At 44.7% G+C, this 20,684-nt stretch overlaps 2 protein-coding genes across 3 annotated transcripts; both read right to left on the bottom strand.

Moving 5' to 3' along the window:
• Nucleotides 1–710: 710 nt before the first annotated feature.
• On the bottom strand, nucleotides 711–14,371 carry LOC4339370 (putative leucine-rich repeat receptor-like protein kinase At2g19210). Of its 2 annotated transcripts, XM_066310313.1 has the most exons (25): nucleotides 14,214–14,371; nucleotides 13,557–14,109; nucleotides 12,953–13,449; nucleotides 12,716–12,854; nucleotides 12,506–12,577; nucleotides 12,344–12,415; nucleotides 12,176–12,256; nucleotides 11,694–11,860; nucleotides 11,343–11,608; nucleotides 11,121–11,247; nucleotides 10,939–11,007; nucleotides 10,668–10,831; nucleotides 7,198–7,354; nucleotides 6,529–7,081; nucleotides 5,203–5,696; nucleotides 4,817–4,955; nucleotides 4,177–4,248; nucleotides 4,017–4,088; nucleotides 2,477–2,557; nucleotides 2,214–2,374; nucleotides 1,865–2,133; nucleotides 1,637–1,763; nucleotides 1,498–1,566; nucleotides 1,201–1,393; nucleotides 711–1,109 (listed from the first exon to the last, which is right to left on the bottom strand). In XM_066310313.1, exons 1-25 carry the CDS (start codon nucleotides 14,326–14,328, stop codon nucleotides 713–715), a joined length of 5,106 nt encoding a protein of 1,701 aa, XP_066166410.1. In that variant the 5' UTR covers nucleotides 14,329–14,371; the 3' UTR covers nucleotides 711–712. The 2 variants fall into 2 exon arrangements, with proteins under 2 accessions (XP_066166410.1, XP_015638105.1); XM_015782619.3 differs by lacking the exons at nucleotides 711–1,109; nucleotides 1,201–1,393; nucleotides 1,498–1,566; ... (8 more) ...; nucleotides 6,529–7,081; nucleotides 7,198–7,354 and adding an exon at nucleotides 9,679–10,544 and having other exon boundaries at nucleotides 10,639–10,831.
• An 836-nt stretch (nucleotides 14,372–15,207) lies between these two features.
• On the bottom strand, nucleotides 15,208–20,359 carry LOC4339369 (ATP-dependent 6-phosphofructokinase 6). The gene is made up of 14 exons (XM_015784222.3): nucleotides 19,936–20,359; nucleotides 19,246–19,292; nucleotides 19,108–19,147; nucleotides 18,964–19,026; nucleotides 18,741–18,878; nucleotides 17,728–17,886; nucleotides 17,595–17,648; nucleotides 17,367–17,435; nucleotides 17,116–17,245; nucleotides 16,810–16,850; nucleotides 16,402–16,626; nucleotides 16,154–16,199; nucleotides 15,906–16,057; nucleotides 15,208–15,737 (listed from the first exon to the last, which is right to left on the bottom strand). Exons 1-14 carry the CDS (start codon nucleotides 20,251–20,253, stop codon nucleotides 15,516–15,518), a joined length of 1,704 nt encoding a protein of 567 aa, XP_015639708.1. The 5' UTR covers nucleotides 20,254–20,359; the 3' UTR covers nucleotides 15,208–15,515.
• Between the last annotated feature and the right edge of the window lie 325 nt (nucleotides 20,360–20,684).

The following is a 20,684-nucleotide window of genomic DNA, read 5'->3' as shown; positions in this document are numbered from 1 at the left end:
TTCACCTCGTCGTCATGAACTACACATTTTTGAGATAGCCATGATTATTACCAAACACTTACTGGATTCAAGAATAAAAATCTCATTCTAGCCAGATCAGTGAAGCAGAAAGAGAGAAAATCAAAAGGAAAAAAAGGAGTGAAGAGATCTTACACATATTAGAACGTCTCGACATAGATTGAACTCACAAATTTTGGGGGCCCAAATTTCTGGTGCCCTGTGTAGTCGCTCATCTCGCACATGGCCAAAGAAAGCCTGGTAATGTGTAAGACACTTTTCCATCTCTGAATTTCCATTGCATGCTAGCCTACTAAGCTTAATTTGCAGATTCCATATCTTTTTGTACTGAACTTATGGGTTTATTTCCAACATTGAAGCAAAGTAGCATTTAGAAAAAAAAATAGAGAAAACATGCATGGGTTCTGATTAAACCCCGTTGTAAAAACATTATGAATGAAGTTCATTGATTCTGAGTTCCAAACTGAAAAAAGTTCTACTAAAAAATCTTGAATATTTGAAATTTCTACATTTGCATTTGCTTTGGTGTAACATCATGTGAAAGTTCCATAGAGATCTCTACCATGAAATGGCATTCAATCGAAATGAGCAAAATAATTTATCGTGCAGCAGGACCGCCAGTGATTGATGGTATCCTTCCAAAATTTTGCTCCATCTCTAATGTAGAGTTGTTCTGACGCAAACCAGTGGATTGTTAAGTGGTGTAGAAGTTAGAGTTTAGATCGCCACTATTGCCATTATAAAAGCCATTGTTTATATCACTGACCTGGTGCTTATCCTCTAGCTCGAGGCACTCTTGCAACTGTGCCACCACGTCGGTCATAGTGGGGCGGTGTGCTGACGAAAGCGCCGTACACTTGAGTGCAATGTCTGCAACCTTCCATAGGCCATTCACATCGTAGTCACCATGCATGCTTGCATTCACCACACCCTCAATGTTACCCCGTGCTAAGCGTTGTTGTGCCCAATGGATGATGCTGATGGGCTCTGGATCACGCAAGATAGCTGGCTTCCCTGTTACCAACTCCAACAGGACAACACCAAAGCTATAGACATCACTCTTAGTCGTTGGTTGCATTGTTGATTGGTACCTACGCATTTGGTCAGTCCCAATAAGTCTTACAATTAGTATTTCTCTAACAAAAGAACTTTAAAAAAAGGGCTTCAAGAAAGACAACATACTCTGGATCCACATATCCAGGTGTGCCAACAAGTTTGTTCGTAGATACATGGGTGCCGTTCTCAGGATTGAAAACCTTGGACAAACCAAAATCAGCAATCTTGGCCTCTAGCCTCGTGTTCAACAAAATGTTGGTTCCCTTCACATCACGGTGAATAAGAGGAGGGTTGCACCCTTTGTGTAGGTACTCTAGCCCTGATCATTAATTCACCATGTAATTGAAATACTGATCAAGCTTCTAGAGAGAGAAAAAATGTAAAATCAAACTAAAAATAGCATTAGAAATTCTAAGTAGTTACCTTGAGCAGATTCCAGCGCAATTCGAAGCCTCTCTTTCCAGGTTAAGTATCTCCCATCATTTCCTTTTCCTGCAAATATAAGAATTGGAGATCATGAAAGGACTAAAAAAATAAGCTGGTAGATGAAGTTAGTTCGGACCTGCAATGTGTTCTTGAAGGGTTCCTTCTGACATGTACTCATACACAAGTGCCATATATTTCTCATCCTTACAATAGCCGATCATAGAGACAAGGTTCTTGTGATGAATCCGGGTTAAAATTTGAGCCTAAAGTGGTGAAACTTGTCTATTTAATGATGCCCCCATGGAGACTTTTCTTGATAGAAATTTTTACATAGCAAGAAAAAGTGCAGCTTAAAAAATTCTACCTCTACAAGAAACTCCTTATCACCTTGGTTGGAAGATTCAGTCCTCACTTTGACTGCCACTTCAGTGCCATCCTCCAAGAAGCCATCATAGACTTTTCCAAAGCCTCCTTGTCCAAGAACTCGCTGGAATTTGTTCGTTATCTTCTCCAGTTCATTATATGTAAACCAGCGGTTCTCAAGCCGCAGTGATGAATTATGCCCGGAGCCATTATTTGTTGGCCCATATCTCATTGTCTCGTTTTGTCGCTTTACAGAATTGTTCATTGATCCTTTGTACGTGAAGAATGGAACTAGCATCAGTAGTATTCAAGAAGATGAAGTAGAGCAGACAAATGATAGCAAGACCCACCTTGTTTTTTTCTTCTCAGTAGGCAATAGAGTAGTGTCGTCACTGATACTATCGCGAGGACCAGAACTATAGGAACAACAATGTAGATAGCTAGCTTGCTCTTGTTTTTTGGTGGTTGACATGAGTTGCCATTGGTGCAAAGATTTGGGTTATTTCCATATCTATATATTAATGACATAAATATGTTTATGTCCATTTTCTGAAAAATTGATCTGCACCTTTTGCTGAAGAAGACTGCTATAAGAAGAATGTGGTGTCATTACCTTAGATTTAAAAAGCCATCCTGAATTCTCTTGAGAAGTCCAGGCGGAATTGTTCCATTTAGTTGGTTTCCTGTCAAATCTCTAAAAGAAGACATACAGTAGGATATTAGTTCAAAAGGATTCTAAAGAGTACGTAGGTAAAAGAGTAAAGTACATGGTCGGTCCTTAAAGTTGGAGCGAGGTGTTACTTAGGTCCATGATCTTGAAAAATAGACATTAGGGTCCGCGATCTTGTTTAAGTGACTCATTGAGGTCCAAAGGACCTCTGACCAGGTTGACTGGCTTACGTGACCGTCCAGAGTGGCAGTATATTTGCATTTCGCCCCCCTCCCCCGCATCCGATCCAACCCTTCTTCCCCATATCTTCTTTCAGTATGATTTCTATGGTTTGCGGTTGCAGGGGCTGGCGGCGGCAGTGACGACGAGGAGGGAGACGGGTACGGCGACGAGTTGGCGAGCATGCGCAAAGAGGGAGAAGGGCGAGTAGGGCGGTGGCGGCGGCTGGCCAGTGGAGCGAGACGGCGGGCAGCTTTTAGGGTTTTGGAGGGTTCGACTTGGGGCGGTGAGGGCGAGGTGGTGTCGGAGAGGGTGAGGGGACGATGAAGGGGTTCGACGCCACCAATGGGTTCGGCTTCATCACTCCCGACAACGGCGGTGAGGACCTCTTCGTCCACCGGTCCTCCCTCAAGTTCGACAGCTATCGGAGCCTCAATGACGGTGATGTCATCGAGTTATCCATCGGATCCGGCGACGACGGCCGCACTAAGGCCGTGGACATCACCGCGCTAGGCGGCGGCGCGCACACCGGTGGATCCCGTCCCAGCTGCGGCCAGATCCCTACGGCTGCAAGCCGCCGTCTCTCGACGTCCCCTCGTTGTCTCCTGGCCCTTGATGTGTTGCTGCTTCCTGCTCCGCGTCGATCGCCACCACTCGTCATCCCCTCGTCGTCTCCCGGCTAGATGTGCGTGGACGACACGAAGTAGCAGCACGAGGGTGACCTCCGGCGAGCTCGCTCGTGTCGTCCCTGAGCTCAGCCGCTGCCGCCACCATACCCCGAGTCGTCGCCGGTCCAACCTCCGCCACCGTGGCCTCAAGCTTGTATAGAGCTCAGCTGCCGGAGCTTGACGCCCTCTGCCCTTACCGCTGCTCCCTTCTCCTTCGGCCCTCAACCGCGCGCGCCGCGCCTTCAACCGTCCGCCATCGCTGTCGTTGTCTACCACCAGCTGCGCCATCGTTGTTGTCCACCATCAGCCACCCGTCGTCGTCCTCACCACCAGTGCTGAAAGAAGATTTGGGGAAGAAGGGTTGGATCGGATGTGGAGGAGCTCACATGCAAATATGTTGCCACTCTGGATGGCCACATAAGCTAGTCAACCCGGTCAGAGATCCTTTAGACCTCAATGAGTCACTTAAACAAGACCGTGGATCCTAATGTCGATTTTTCAAGATCATGGACCTAAGTGACACCTCGCTCCAACTTTAAGGACCGACCGTGTACTTTACTCTAGGTAAAAGTTGATAAAAGAATTGCCAAACTTACAAGATTGTCAATGAAGACAACTGTGAAAGGGCATTTGGAATCGAGCCTGTCAAGTTGTTGTTTGATAGATCCCTGCAAGATATGGAGCAAGATTTTCCAAATTTTAACTCAGATTACGCAAACAAGTTAATACATCCGACATCATGAACTCATAACATACAAATATTGGAGGGCCTTGAGATTCCCAAAAGAGGACGATATCTCACCACTCAAACCAATTTTTGACAGGTTTCTGCAAAGAGAATATGATCAGCCCAATTTCATTGCACAGTTAATTAGCTCCCATTAGATTTAATTTCCTCTTGCTATTTATGCATGTGCTGATTTGGCATTCTGAGGGTGCTAATAATAATAATAAAAAAGATCAGGCTGGTGATTGATGGTGGTATCGACCACCATAGATTGTATTAAAATTTCATATCAAATAAAAAATTCTATTGGAAATAACATGGGGTCTTAATTAATTTTTACTGCCATGCATGGCCTCTTTAGTTTCATTAGTATCCTAAAACTTAATAATTTCTAAATTCACAAGCAACAAGTATATCATCTCTTTTATTAATTTAATTTTGAACTTTAAATTAATAATTAGCAAGTTATAATTGATGGGTTCTCTTTAATTATTTTAATCTAAGCCATTAACTATGCATTGTGTATACAATTAAAATTTTCATATTTACAATAGTTTAACAATAGCCATACACGTTTGCACTCTTTTTATTTGGGATGGAGGTAATAGTTTTGTTTTTTCATCACAATAGTCATGTTGTTTTTGGCTAATGGAATGAATTATTACTTACAAGCTCGTGATTCTTGCAGGGTTAGAAATGGCATAGCTGCAGGTCAAATTATCCCACGCAAGATTTCTAGGGAGGCACGGGTCACCCATCCAATTCTTTTTCACCTGGTACTTCGCCTTGATCGTCATGATTGCTGATACTGTCAATCACCAAAAAATTTCATCAATGCACATGACATGCTTGACCATCAGCTAGCTCATGTATGTGCATATTTCAGTTTTTCTCAAATTTTTTATGAATTTAGTCAAATTCTGTTAAATTGTGTCAAAATTTCAGAAAATTTCGGTCCAAAAATTTCTGAAATTTTCAAAATTTTAAAAATTTTAATTCTACCGAAATGGCTGAAATTTTAGATGAAATCGAAATTGAAAACCCTGAGCACATACCATCTTGTGAGTCGGTGCCAATGTTAGCGGTGGAGATGACAGAGTACACCTCGACGGCGTTGATGAGCGGCGGCATCGTCGAGTTGGCGGTGGCGTTAATGGTGATGTTGTACTGCGGGTGTCGCACAAAGGGTTTGGAGCTGTAGGAGGCCTCGGCGTAGAGAAACGATGGTGTGAAACCATCGTCGAACAATATGCCGTTGATGTTGATATAGAATTGCCGTGTGGCGTTGTTGGGGAGGTTCTCAAGCTCGGAGAAGTGAAAGATGGCGATGTACCCTGGCGCTGGGTCGTTGGGCTGCGGCTGTGAGTTCCAGAAGAAGTCGATGTTGTTGGAGGCGTTGATTGGCGTGACCGCTGTCTGCATCACCGCCGTCGGCGCCTCGAACAGGTCGTTGTCTATGTTCTGAACCCTGTTTGTCGTTGATATCTCGTTCCACTTGGCCGCATCAAACCAAGGAAACCATACTCTGTCGTGCGGATCATCCGGATACCTGGCCATTGAATCGATCAGTTGCATTTCCTACAGATAAGGGTAATTTTACCATCCTTAAAAAAAATATTAGAAGATATCATATTTTCTAATTTAAAAATTGGTACTTTCTCAAAAACCGTAAAATTTATCTACAGAGAATTAGAGCAAGTTTAATAGTATAGCCAACTATTAGCTCCAATTTATCTATAGCCAATCTAATAGCTCATTCATACAATAGTTACATACTACACTATTAGTACCTGGACCCACATGTCATACACACTGTGTATTGGAGTCCATGCTACAGCTGGCTATAAATCTGTAGCCCGCTTCCCTTCTCTCTCCTCATCTATTTCCTTAAAATATGTTTGCAGCTGGCTTATAGCCTGCTATTGTACCTGCTCTTAGCTAAATATCTGGCTCTTATCGGGAAAAGTGATTTCATCCTTTAAGAGATATCCCCTCATTTTGCATGTTGGTAATCAGAAAAAATATATGAAAGTATCTGTAAATACGAATCTAATATTACGCTATTTATATCACTAAACCTATATATTGTGGAAAATTTTATGATATTTGATAAAGTGCCTAAAGATACCAAGATTTTACACCAATAATTTTGATACCTCAAAATATTTAGTACCGGGAGGTACCAAATTTTACACTAAAAAATATGATACCTTTCGATAACTTCTTAAGAATAGTAAAATTACCCTATATTGTGAGACTAACTTTTAGTTAAAATTTATCGAGTTTGAATTATCACCAGTAATACTGATGATAGTATAAATAAATGATATGATAATAAATATAAACAGTCTATACGCGTAGGAAACTTTAACTTAGCTCACCTGATGGAGGTTTCGTCAGATGGGCCGAAGTTGAGCCTGGCGAGTTGGAGTAGGCCCTGAGTGGCGTTCACCTGCGGGTAGAGCTTGTTCATAAGAGGCCTGAGGTCCAACCCGGAGATGAACGGTGTCCCGGCGCCGGTGTTCACCAGGCAGACTTGCACGGAGTCGTCGGGCACGACGACGATGGCCTCCCGGTTCACCGGCTGGATCGGGTCCGTGATGTTCACCACCGTCCAGAAGTTGACGCCGATGTGGAGGTCAAACGACACGGGCAGCTTGTTGAGGCCGTCGTAGTTGCCGTACATGAAGGTGGCGCGGATGAGATACTTGAGGCCGGCCACGAGCGACCGGAGCGTGTAGCAGTTGCGCGCGCCGTCGGGGAAGCTGCGCACGTTGTAGTAGCGCGCCGTGACCGCCGGCTTGATGTACTCCGGCGAGACGTTGTAGTGCTTGCCGCCGTCGGTGAATCCGTCGTCCGAGGCGTAGGATATCTTGGTCTTGTCGTCAATGTAGCTCGTCTTCCCCGGGAGCCCGCAGTCTACGCTGATGAAACCTGCAAAAGCATGAAAAACATATGCTCTTTTAGTTCATTGAACATTGATGTCTTTTTGATTTGTGAAGCATTGCGCGCATTACTATGAGGTAGGATACTAGGATTGTACTACGTACCTTTGCTGTCAGGCTGGGCACGAGCTTGGAGTACGCCGGCGGTGGCGGTGGCGAGGCAGAGAAGAAACAACGACGACCGTGCCGCCATTGTTGCCGGTGATGAACGACGCTCCATTGCACATGCAGCCATGCATGCAGGTAGCAAAGCTGCTACTCTCTAGGGACGTGCTCCATCTATTTGTAATCCAGCATTCCAGCTAGTAAACAAGTGACCAAGCTAATAATCTCACTGTCACAAGCTAATAATAACTAGCCAATTGATCATCACAAAACTCAATCTTGATTAATTTAACCACGTCACTACGTCAGCGCATCTATCCAGATTCCAGTAACAAAGAGCGCCTCGCTTTGTGGGTCATATAGATATTCTTCCACTGACGAGTGGGGCTATTCAGAATTTACACTGGCCACCTCTTTGTGGGCCCGGCATGTCAATGACCCTGAGGGAAGAGGCGAGTGTATCACATGGGCCGGGAGTTGACTTGTAGCCCGCTGGTCAACTGCTTTGCTGGGCGAAGGACTTGGAGGCCCGAGATCGGTGGCCACGGCCCGTCGACTTGACCTTATTTTCCGCGCCGGAAACTATGAGCAACAAGATTATTATGCACTTGCCCACTACGTAAAAGAATTTGTTCTCTCTGTCAGAGAATGCATCTGAATCTGATCTGGCAGTTTTGCACAAGAGACAGGCAGCGCAAGAAGATATATTTTGCCTCTGACGGACTGCGGCTAATTAGTACTAAACATAATTAGGTACCTAAAAGTTTTAGTAGGAGTATCTACACGACTCTTTGGATTAAATGATTTGGTGTTTTCTAAATCTCCAATTAAAACTTGCATGCAGGTACTCTAGAACAACACAATTCAGTTTTAGGCTCAGCTGTAACGGCGTTAAAAGAACCAGGACAATATTCATCTCGCATACCGGAAACTGGAAACACCGGTTATGCAAGTATTCGTCAATCATGCATGAGATTTAGTAATAGGATTGCTATGTAAGTAATATCTTTTCAACCAATAGGGCTCCAAAGAAACATTTCAAGATCTTCATCCTGCTGTGCCTTTGGTGTCTCTGGCTTCACAGACACGACGTGGTGTTCCGCAATGCTCAACCATCACTGCTTTCAGCCCTGTCAAAATGCCAATAGGAAGTTAACCTCTGGGCGGTTCGCTTTGGTCCGAAAGACCGTGATATTATTCTGGCTTGGAAAAATGTAATTTCATCCTCTGTTCATGCTCTAAATTAGTTGTAATCTGGACTGTAATCCATCTTGTACTCAAGTGCTATTGCTTATTGACAGTTTGAATGAAATTCAGGTGGGGAATCTCTCCCCTCCAGTGACTTGGTAAAAAAAAATATTTTCAACCAATGGCAATTGTTTCTTGATTTGTTCTTATCTAATGTGCAGCCAAGTCTTGGCGGAGCTGGCGGCACAAGAAAGGAGCACATCCAAGGCTACGGAAGTCATTAAGGGTGTGTTTGGTTTCTCGTATGTCCCCAGCCTGGCCGTATCCCTCATCCAGGATGCCCTCAGCCTGGCTAGGGTAATGCAATTGGTTGTGTTTGGTTACTTGCATGGGTTTATCCTGGATGATATGAGATGTTGTTTGGGAGGAGCTGCGGGAGGGAAGGTGAGGCAAACGAGCACACCCGCTCAGCAACGAGCACTCCCGCCGGCTACGAGAGTTCGCAGCAGAGGGAGCACCCACGACGGTGCACAGGAGCCCCAAACCCTAGCTTCTTCTCCTGGGGAGTGAAATGAGGAGGGGATGTGGCCGTGCGGGGAGGTAACCCTCGCCTGCAACGAGGGGTTGTGTGGGTGCAGTTGCGCTGCACCGGATCAGCCTGGATGCGCAGCGATGCTCCCCCCTCGCGTTTCTGCTCAACTTGGCCCAGACGGCGATTTTGAATCCGCCTAGCCTGACTCGCGGGCCGGTCCAGCCAACCAAACAAGTTGGATTTTGCTGGCTTGATGCGATGCAGGTGCGGTGCACCCATTCAAATACGCCCTAATTGATGAAGGTGGAGGCGCGGGGAAGGAGCAACTACAAGTGGTCACTAGCGGAGGCGGCCATGTGGTCGCCGGCAGAGATGGCTGAGTAGGGATGGAGCAACCCCTCACGGGGAGGAAGCAACGGCAAGCAGCTGGAGTCTGTGGACAGCAGAAAAAGTAAATAGTAGAAAATCCTTTTATCAGGAATTTTTGTCTAACAAAACGACCTTAGAAACTCTAACTAGGAATGAGGCTACTGAGTAGCAGTAATGAGCAAAATATTAACCTCTTCCGTGTTATGCTTGCTCCTGAATTCTTGAAGTCATTTATGGCTTCTTGGAGTGCGTGATGAGTCGGCAGCAAATTATTCGCGGGCTTGATCTCTCTCCTCTCACCCCCATCGTCATCGGCTCACATCATTTTATTACACTTACTCTTATGAGTGAATACAATGGATGTGACCCTTGTTCATGTTACATGATTTCCATTGCTTGCTAGTCCACTAAGTGACATGGATTCCATTTGATATCTCATCTTACATTATCAAGCAAAGTACATTTATTGTGGGAAATCATAAAATTTGGATTCTAAATTCTTGATAACTATATTCCAAGATAAAAAAAATTATTAGGTGTATATTGACTTTTCTCTTCTTGAAGAATAGTATGGAAGAGTTATAAATATCAAAGAATAGATAAGTGTATTGATTACAAATTCCACACGGTAAAAGCTCTAGATCTTGATTGTTTGAAACTTTATGCGCTTGCATTTACTTTGGTAAATTAAAGCAACAATATTGTTTCAGTTCTGCATGTATCTATTTTAGGACTAGCAGTCTCGGATCAGATTGGCAAAGGCCTTTATCGTGCAACTGGCCCTGTAGCCATGGTTGGCACTCTTTCAAAATTATGCTCCATCGTGTTGTTTTGACTCACATCAGTGGACTGGTCCGTGTTGTACATGTTATAACTTGAGTTGGGATCATTGTTGTTGCCGGCATAGAAGTTGTTATATGTATCTTCCATGCCACATCGCCTATCCTCGAGCTCTAGGCACTCCTGCAGCTGAGCTACCACATCGGTCATAGTGGGTCGTTGTGTCGATGTCTGTGCGGTGCATTTAAGGGCAATGTCTGCGGCCTTCCACACACCATTCACATCATGGTCACCATGCATGTGTGCATCCACCACACCTTCGATGTTACCTCGTGCCAAACGTTGCCGTGCCCACTGGATGATGCTAATGGGCCCTGGTTCACGTAGAATAGACGGCTTCCCTGTGATCAACTCCAATAAGACAACACCAAAGCTATAGACGTCGCTCTTGGTGGTTGGTTGCATTGTTGCTTGGTACCTACATGTTCATCCAGTTCCACAAGCTTCACTTAACATTTGTAATAGAAAACACTGAACAACGGTTTCGAGAAATATAGATGAGATTTACATACTCTGGATCCACATATCCAGGTGTGCCAACAAGCGTGTTCGTAGATACATGGGTGTCATTAACGTGATTGAATGTCTTGGATAGGCCAAAGTCAGCAATCTTCGCCTCAAGCCTTGTGTTCAATAGGATGTTGGTCGCCTTCACATCCCTATGAATAAGTGGTGGGTTGCACGCCTTGTGTAGGTATTCTAGCCCTAACCATTATCAGTTATCCAAATAATTAAACTAGTGATGATCAACTTCTAGGGAAAAGTGTAAAAAAGCATACCTCCAAACACTTTACTAGAATTCAAGTAGTTACCTTGTGCAGATTCTAGTGCTATTCGAAGCCTCTCTCTCCAGGTTAAATATATCCTGTTGTTGTTTTTACCTATAAATAGGTATAGAATGAGAATTGAAGATCATGAGAGTCATGTGAAATGATACGTTAGATGAAGTATTACAATGTATCCTACAAGTTGATCATAAACATCCTATGCATACCTGCAATGTGTTCTTGTAGTGTTCCTTCTGACATGTACTCATATACAAGTGCCATGTATTCCCCATCCTTACAGTAACCAATCATAGAGACAAGATTCTTGTGATGAATCCGGGTTAAAATTTGAGCCTAACAAGTGAAATTAACCAATTATATCCCACTAGCAACAACTTGGTGTAAGTATAGGCAAAGCAAAATATCAACTGCAGCTGAAGAAATTTTACCTCCGCGAGGAACTCCTTAGCACCTTGATTGGAAGATTCAGACCGCAATTTCACTGCCACTTGAGTGCCATCCTCCAAGAAGCCGTCGTAAACGTACCCAAACCCTCCACGGCCAAGCACCCGCTGGAAGTTGTTCGTTATCTTCTCAAGTTCATTGTACGTAAATCGACGATTCTTAAGTTGTAGTGATGAACTATGCCCGTATCCGCCATTTGACGACACATTGCTCACTGTCTCATTTTGTGGCTTCACAGAATTGCTCATTGCTGCTAAAATATGTGAATAAGCATCACTAGTGTTAAAAGGATGAACAAGTAGATGGACAATTACTGTGTTTATAACAAACCTCACCTTGCTTTTTCCGTCTCAACAGGCAACAAAGTAGTACTGCCACTGATATTATCACCACAACCAGAACTATAACTATTGGAATAACTATGTAGATAGCTAGCTTGCTCTTCTTTTTTGCTGGCTGGCATGAATCGCCATTAGTGCAGAGGTTTGGATTATTTCCATATCTATCAATGAAATAAATATGCTGAGTCAAATATAATTTATTTTCTAAAATTGACCTGGGGTTTTGGCAACTTGAAAATAGAGGTGTTATGGTCCTTAAGAGGTACTCCCTCCGTCCCATACAAAATAAACCTAGTATATGATGTGGCACATCTCTGTCTAGAACTCCAGATTCGTTGTGCTATGATGCGTCATATTTCGTACTAAGTTTGTCTTTTATGAGACAGGGGCAGTACCAAATTTTGTTATCAACTTGGTACCTTCTCAAGTGTTGTAAAAGTTCTCTTTAATTAGAAGATATTGATGTGTATACTTACCTTAGATTTAGAGAGCCATCTTGAATTCTCTTGAGAAGACCAGACGGGATCGATCCACTGAGTTGATTTCCTGTCAAATCTCTAAAGGATGCCATATCGGTTAGAAATGATGCTAAGTAAACAATACATGCAGAATTTGGTAAACTTGTCAAGTTACTACAAACTTACAGAAATGTCAATGAAGGTAACTGTGAAAGGGCGTCTGGAATTGGACCTGTCAATTTATTATTTGACAAATCCCTACAAGATATTGGACAAGAGATTTTTCAAATTTAACACGAAATTCCACAAATAATTTTAACAAGTGAACATCGTGAACTCGGAACTTACAAGTTTTGAATAGCCTTAAGATTCCCGAAATAGGACGATACCTCACCGCTCAAACCACTGGAGGACAGGTTTCTGCAAAAGACAGTATGATCAGATGACCCAGTTGCAATTTGCAATTAATAATCTCCAACTTAAATTTTTTCCCCCTTTTATTTTTTTTCATGACCACAAATCCTTACTAGCTCGATACACATGGACTGAATTACTTACAGGCCAATGATTCTTGCAGGGTTAGAAATGGCATAGCTGCAGGTCAACTTGTCCCACGCAAGCATCTTCGGAACACATGGGTCACCCATCCAGTTCTTCACCACCTGATACTTCTCCTTGATCGCCGTGATTGCAGCCACTGCCAAGTGCACACATATTAATTTTCACAAACACGCATGACATGCTTGATAATTAATCTTACATGTGTCTGCAACCAATGTGCACGCACGCACGTACCGTCCTCTGGGTCAGTGCCAATGGTGGCAGTGGGGATGACGGAGAACACCTCGACGGCGTTGATGAGCGGCGGCAGCGTCGAGTTGGCGGTGGCGTTGATGGAGATGTTGTACTGCGGGTACCGTAGGAATGGGTTCCGGTTGAAGGTGGCGTCGTTGTAGAGGTACTCCGGCTTGAAGGCGGTCAGGGACCACGGCTTGCCGTTGAGGTTGATGTAGAACTCGCGCACGGCGTTGCCGGGGAGGAGCTGCAGCTCGGAGAAGTGGAAGATGGCGATGTACCCGGGCGTCGGGTCGTTGGGCAGCGGCACGGGGTCCCAGGAGAACTCGATGTTCCTGGAGGCGTTCCGCGGCGTGATCGCCGTCTGCATCACCGCCGTCGGCGTCTCGTACATGTCGTTGTCTAGATCCTGCACTTTCTTCGTCGATGATATCTGGCTCCATTTGGTCGAGTCCACCCACGGGAACCATATCCTGTCGTGCGGATCATCCGGGTACCTGCAGCAATGCAGCTCGATCAATCGATCAGCTAAGATCTTAATTTTTTTTTAGATAATGGAAATGGTTAACGTAAGATATGAATTTAAATTGAGGCTTGGATTTACCTTATGACGTCGGTGTAATCGGTCGGGCCGAAGTTGAGCCGGCCGAGGAGGACAAGGCCCTGCGTGGCGTTCGACTGCGGGTAGAGCGTGTTCTTGAGAGGCCTCAGGTCCAACCCGGAGATGAACGGCGTCCCGGCGCCGGTGTTCACCAGGCAGACCTGCACGAAGTCATCCGGCACGACGACGATGGCCTCCACGATCACCGCGTCGCCGGGGCCCGTGATGTTCACCATCGTCCAGTAGTTGACGCCGACGTAGAGATCAAACACGGGTAGCTTGTTGAGGCCGTCGTAGTTGCCGTAAAAGAAGGTGGTGCGGAAAAGGTACTTGAGCCCGGCGACGAGTGACCGGAGCGTGTAGCAGTTGCGCTTGCCGTCCGGGAAGCTGCGCAGGGTGTGGTAGCGCTTGGCGAGCCCCGGCGTGATGTACTCCGCCGAGATGTTGTGGCACGCGCCGCCGTCGGTGAAGCCGTCGTCCGCCGCGTAGGATATCTTGGTCTTGTCGTCCACGAAGCCCGTCTTCCCCGGGAGGCCACAGTCTACGCTGATGAAACCTGCAGCCAAGCATATTACACACGCTAGCACATTGATTTCATTGTGAAGCAGCACTACCTAGTTGCGGATCAAAACTTGAAAGACAGGACATGGTGGAATGTACCGTTGCTGTCAGGTTGGGCACGAGCTTGGAGCACTCCGGCGGTGGCGACGGCGACGAAGCAGAGGAGAAGCAACCACGACCGTGCCGCCATTGTTCCCGGCGTTGAACGCTCCATTGCACATGCAGGCAGCAGCGAGCTAACTGAACTACTGAAGCATAATAATAGGGACGTACGTGCTCTTTTTATATCCAGCGTTAATCTGCCCAGTAAATAAGTATCAAATTTAACATTCTTAATATCACTTACTACAACTAGCCTTTTATCACACCATCGAGGTTAGTTTAACCACGTCAGCACTCAGCACATCTGTCCAGTCGTCGCTTGCCAATTGTCGAGCGCCGTAGTCGACGCGTCGCATATGTATGGACTGTTTCCTCTGACGGGTGGGCCTATTCTGAATTTACCAAGGCCAGTAGGGCAGTAGGCCACCTCTTTGTCAATGCCTCGACCCTCTATGGCCCTGGAATTTTTTTTACCCAAATAAAATGACCCTGCAACTAACTGGGGAATTGACGAGCAAATCACATATTCACATGGGTTGGAGTTGACTTCAGTGCAGCTGGGCGCATGATTGGCCAGTGGACTCTTGACTTTTTCGCCGCGCCGGAAACTGCGACCAGCATTCTGTGTGGGCAGTTCGTGCAGATCAAATCATTGGCCATGATTTCATGAGAGCTCGTTCTGCATTTTGCGTACTGCGTACTGGTAATTGTTTTCTTATTATCATCAACGATTTTGCCAGCTTGGTTGTTGATCTTGTGGCTCGTCCCAGAATTCGTCTGAATCTTATCCGGGACATCTGGCAGTTCGGCACGGGACTGACGGGAGACACGCAGCATATGATGATATTCTCTGACAAACTCCTGATCTGCTGTTTGTGCGCAGAATACTTAGTAGTAAGTGGTATAGTATTCCAGTAACCAAGCAGGCCTAATTTGGGTACCACAACATAAACGCATTGCACTGCAGTGACAGAGACAGAAAAGGTCAATATACGATCAGCTGACGAAACATATCTTCAGATCAGCAGCATATACAAGACACAACACGAGTGTTGCTTATGAGAAATAGCTTCATCAATAGCGCTTTTCTTATTACGCTTGTAGTTACCAGCAATCCAGGAGAGTATCCGTGGATTCATACAGGTGATATTATGCATATTAAATCAAAACTGCGTAGCGTGGCCCAGGTTTCTCAACGGGAATAGCAACAGCTTCTATATAGAACTACAGATTGGATTCATCTCGCTGTTCGAGGACGATGACGCAGACTGGTCGAAAGGGTTTGCCACATGATGGAGTTCATATCTGGCTGTTCGACGAAGATGATGCAGACTGGTCGAAAGAGTTTGCCACATGATGGCTGAGGCCGGTGGGAAGTGGTGGCTTGTTGGCCGTCCTATCGTTCTCTTTGGCTTCGTCGATGTCCTTCTGGCTTAGGAAGCTTGGCTGGTTGGTTGATGATAGCAGCCTCGCCCACATCCTATCAGTGATCTTGACCTTGTTCCGTGTGGATGTCACCCTCTGCCATCAAGGGAAGATTTCACGTTAAGTTGGAACTGATGCTTAGTATGAGAATGCAGTAAGAACAGCTCTTGGATAATCAGGAAAAAAATGGGATGCCCGGGTGTAACGAGCACTACATTTCTGCATTTTCCATGTGAACAAATAAGATCACTTGAAGTTACTCACATAGAAAGGTATGTAGGCATGTCTGCCGTTGACATTTCCAACAGTGAAGCTATAGCCGGCCATTGCACCATGAATAGCACTGTGGGCCAGCAGCGTGCAGTAGACATTGTCTGATGCATTGCTTGGAATAGCTCGGATCATGTAGGTAGGATCTGCAAATAATAATAGGGAACTTCACAACTTAGTACAATAGAGACCAGTAATAAGATGTGTAACAACCTTATCCTGTGTGAAGCAAACATAGTTACCTATATATTTAATAGTCATCTCCATCTTTTTGCTCTTGAAGTGGTCCTACAATAGAAGTTATGAATAGTGAGTAGAAGAAAAAGATGCATGCAAGAAGTGAGTAAAAGGAGTGATACTTGAAAGTCAAAGTGAACTGTATGGCAAAAGTCATCACAGTTTTCAGTGGGAATTGCTTAGTGTTTTAGTTACCTATATTAACAAGAGCAGCAGACCTGAATTCAGAAGCAAAATTAAGTGTTTTGTGTACCTTTATCTTGTGAGTCAGCCAAAGACCAATATCAAGCAGTAGCTTATTTCCTGATGCATCTTGCTGCTCAGAAGTAGATAAACTTTTGGCTATAAGATCCTGCCCTGCTCCCTCAGCAACAACAATAACCATGTGCTTGTTCTCTTTCAGCCTTCTCTCTACATATTGAAGCAACCCACCTTCACCATCCATATAAAATGGGGACTCTGGAATTAAGCAGCAGTCCTGTGGAGATTTGAGATCCAAAAAATAAATAAGTACAACTCTTAGGTAGACCTCGGAAAAAAAAAACTACTCTTAGGTAGAAGTAGATTTGTGGGGTAAACCAGAAAAGTAGGAATCTCACTACTGTATGAAGAGGGGGGATAAAATATACAGGAATTAGACAGAATGGTTGCATCTGCTTACCACATCTCGACTTGCAAGAGTAGCATACATTGCAATGAACCCTGCAAGATGAATATAACAGTTTAAGGGCAATAGACTGAAATACATACTAGAGAACAGATAGCAGAGTAATCAAGCATTCAAGCTTGAAATACAGAAAAATCAAGAGATCTTCTGCATGAGTACAATCACAGGCAAAAGGCCAAAATGCTGGCTTGTTTTTTCTTGTAATTTTTAAACTGATAGGTGCTTTCAGCAAGGTCAACAATGGAAGAAACATAACAGCATTACACTCAGAGAGATGGCAAGGAATACTAAAATACGTACCACTATAACGGCCCATCAGTTTTACTAAGCCTATTCCATTCTCAGCACTGCAAGCTTCCACATGAGCTGAATCAATGGCACGCTGGGCCTCTTCTACGGCCGTATCAAAACCAAATGACTTGTCAATGATCTAAGAATCAAGAAAAAGGTAACATAAGCAATAAGTCATAATCTCGTATGAACCGTCAACTGAACAGCATGCGTACAACAAATTTCTACACAAAAATAGACACATCGCACAAAAAAAATACCGCTATGTCATTATCTATTGTCTTGGGAATCCCAGCAACAGAAACCTTTAGCCCACGTTTTCGGATTTCCTGCCACCAATATGAAAACAATGAGGTAACGATAAAATAATATTTAAATAGATATACCGTATGCTACTGCAATGCATTGATGAATAGGATCTATTATCACATTCTTTCAGCAAACAGCATACATAGCACTTGTACGGTTGTACCACAGTGGTAAATTACCTTGAAGATCTCATATGCACCCTTCTGTGTTCCATCTCCTCCAATGATATAGACCTGGGTAATGTACATAAGCACATGAGACAATGACCAATCAGAAGAGCTATATCACATAGGTGCAAACAACCGCATTTACCTGATTAATTCCACGATCCTGAATGTTGTCAACAATCTTTTTTGTATCATGGCCACCTCGTGATGTGCCAAGAACTGTCCCACCCCTCTTGTGGATGTCATCGACACTCTTTGGCGTCAGAGTAAGGTAATTGCTAGAATAGAAGCCCTTGTATCCATTCTATGATAGGTAATATAAGGTATTAAGAGGTAGAAGATCTGGAAATATAATGAGAACTGAACGCAGTAATGATTCATGTTTATAGTTGCCATGGCAAGCCCTTGTCAGAACACATATCCATTGTTCTAAACTTATAATACAAGTATACAAATTTATAATTGCATTTTACTAAAACAATCCAAAGCAGCTTATTCAATTTGCCACTATTTTAGTAGAATAATACTATAAGGTTTGAATATTTATGGAAATGGACATTATGCAATACAAAATGATTGATAAGCAGTGATAAGAATCTGAAGATCTTATGGTAAGCTGGCATATCCTTTCTGGACCAAAGAAAAATTAGAAAGATGGATCAAGCATGTCTGGAAAATGCAAGAGTAGTATTTAACTAGAGTATTTAGGGCCTATTCACTTTGATGCCATTTTCAACCTTACCAAATTTTAGCAACTGGCGGGATTTCTTATATAGTTACCAAAATTTGGCAGTAAACTAAATGTAGCCACTTTTTTGGCAACTTTACCAAAATTTGGTAAGGTTGAAAATAGCATCAAAGTGAACAGGTCCTTAACATGCGCAAGCTGTCTTTCTCAGTGAAAAAATATGATACTGTAAGGGCCTGATCACTTTGATGCTATTTTTAACCATACTATTTTTTGGCAAAGTTACCAAAATTTTGGCTACGTTTAGTTTGTTGCCAAATTTTAGTAAGTGCATATGAAATGTTGCCAAAATTTTGGCTACCAAAATTTAACAATGCCAAAACTTGGTAAGGTTGAAAATGGTAGCAAAGTGAACAAGCCCTTAACTATCTATTGAAGTATTATGTAACCATTTAGAGAAGGGCCCACACCTGTATACCATAGATTTTGCTGACATTATACATGTGCGCCAAACCACAGACGAGCTCTCTGATGACAGTGTTAAGACCAGGGCAAAGGCCTCCACAAGTTACAATGCATGCTTTCACTTCATCTGACTCAAAATAAACCTAAAGGTTCAAGTCCAAATGTTTCTGTTAGCCCACGCGCAAGTGATGAGTTTCAATAGTTAAAAGAGGGGGCAGCATATCATACCTTCTGACGAGGTCCAGCACGACGGAAGTGAACCCCCCGCCGGCTGTTCTTCTGAACGACCACCTGTAAGCACAGAAATAGCTACCTGTAAATTCACCATCGACTACAACATCACAGTGTAAACCATAATTAACACTGCTTTACCTTTTGGGGTACAGTGTCATCTTCATTAACAAAATATTGCCTGATAACGATAAGAACAAAAGTTTCAGGATTACACATGGCACAAATTACAAGCTCAGATATTAGAAGAAGAAAAAAAGTGGAAGATCAAAGCCTTACTTGACAGTTGAATAGGCTGGATGATCTTGTAGTGGATTGGGATAAGTCTGCACATATGAACAAAATAGCAAATCATCAGCTCAATTCACATGGACCATGGTTTCACCTTTCCAGAAACAATTCAATCCAGCACAGTGAATTGGCTATAACTAACTCATGCTTTGGCAGTGATAAGCAACCAGCCAATAGTGACAGTTCTTCCAGTGGAGATATCCTCCAATCTACTCAATCAAATTTCCTATCCCAAAAGCAGAGACCAAAAAGCCCAAAGCAACAACTTATTCTGTTACTACATAACATAAAGCGTCAATAGCATTGCAGCGAAATTTTGACAACTTAATTGCTCTGTTCTATCATGCCCCCTTTCGCTCCTAACAGACTAATTGGCTCACTGCATGTCCAAGCTCAAATTCGACAGTCTAAAATCAGCACAGTATCCAAAATGGATTTCCAAACCAGAAAATCTGATAGAAAAAAATCCCGCAAACATCGCAAATGACAGCCCCCAATCAGGGATCCCCACCCAGATCACTTCGCTATTCGAGTATACTTAGCTAGAGCTGCACTTCACACAGTGGCACAGTTCAACAACGCAAAGGCCATCACAAACCGGAACGATCGGAGCATCACCGCAGCAGCAGCTTGCGAATCGAAGCAACGGGAAGGGAGTGTCGGGAGGGGGCCACTCACGGGGGCATCGGGGAGGTGGTCGACGAGGTGCGGCACGTCGTCGAGGACGTAGCCGAAGTCCCCCTCGGAGATCTTCACGTAGGCGGCGTCGGCGAGGCTGACGGAGGAGGCGTTGCGGAGGGCGCGGAGGTTGGGGTAGGAGTCGCGGGAGATCCGCACGCACGTCGCGGAGAACGGCAGCGCCGCCTTCATCGCGTGCTCCGGCGCCGCGGGGGGAGGCCCGCTCCGCGCCCACGGATCCTCGTCCTCCTCCTCCTCCAGCCGGCGCTGCTCCTCGTCGTCGTCGTCCGGCGGAAGGATGATGTGGGAGGACGCCATGAGAAGAGCAAGTGGTCGGGATCGGAGGAACTCGCTTTCGCTTCGTTTCGCGGCGGGTTTGGGGAGGCGTAATCGAGGTTTAGCCTTTTGCGGGCGAGAAGCGAACGAGGTCGTCTGTTTTTCCTGGGGTTTAATAATGGCGCTCGATGTGTGAGTGAGCGGCGGTGGTGGTGGTGGGGTCGGAGCGTCAGCGAGGGGTCCGGTGCGGGCCGTGCGGCGGCGCTGGTTTTGTGAGCCGCGCGTGGCGGTTTTTCGGAGGTTGGGCTAAGTTTGACGCCGTGGAAACGTGTCGCCGCTGATGGGATTACGGGCATTGGTTTGGTTTACGCTGCGGTTTGGCAAACGGCGGTGGGCACGGCGAGTAGCCGTCGAGCAGCATCCGATTCGCATGGATGCACATCATGCGCTGCCAGTGCCATCCCGTGCGAGAT

Source organism: Oryza sativa, chromosome 5 (assembly GCF_034140825.1).
Source record: "Oryza sativa Japonica Group chromosome 5, ASM3414082v1".
NCBI lineage: Eukaryota > Viridiplantae > Streptophyta > Magnoliopsida > Poales > Poaceae > Oryza > Oryza sativa.
The sequence above is the reverse complement of the archived record's forward strand: the minus strand, read 5'-3'. Positions and strand labels throughout refer to the sequence as shown.

Coding starts and splice junctions, on each gene's coding strand:
- LOC4339370 (XM_066310313.1), bottom strand. CDS start 14,328: ATGGAGCGTTCAACGCCGGGAACAATGGCGGCACGGTCGTGGTTGCTT. Junction 11,008..11,120: donor ACTACAAGAACACATTGCAG/GTATGCATAGGA, acceptor ACCTATTTATAG/GTAAAAACAACAACAGGATA. Junction 2,375..2,476: donor GATGGCTTTTTAAATCTAAG/GTAATGACACCA, acceptor ATTAATATATAG/ATATGGAAATAACCCAAATC.
- LOC4339369 (XM_015784222.3), bottom strand. CDS start 20,253: ATGGCGTCCTCCCACATCATCCTTCCGCCGGACGACGACGACGAGGAG. Junction 19,027..19,107: donor ATGACACTGTACCCCAAAAG/GTAAAGCAGTGT, acceptor CTGTGCTTACAG/GTGGTCGTTCAGAAGAACAG. Junction 16,627..16,809: donor CTCTTGCAAGTCGAGATGTG/GTAAGCAGATGC, acceptor AAATCTCCACAG/GACTGCTGCTTAATTCCAGA.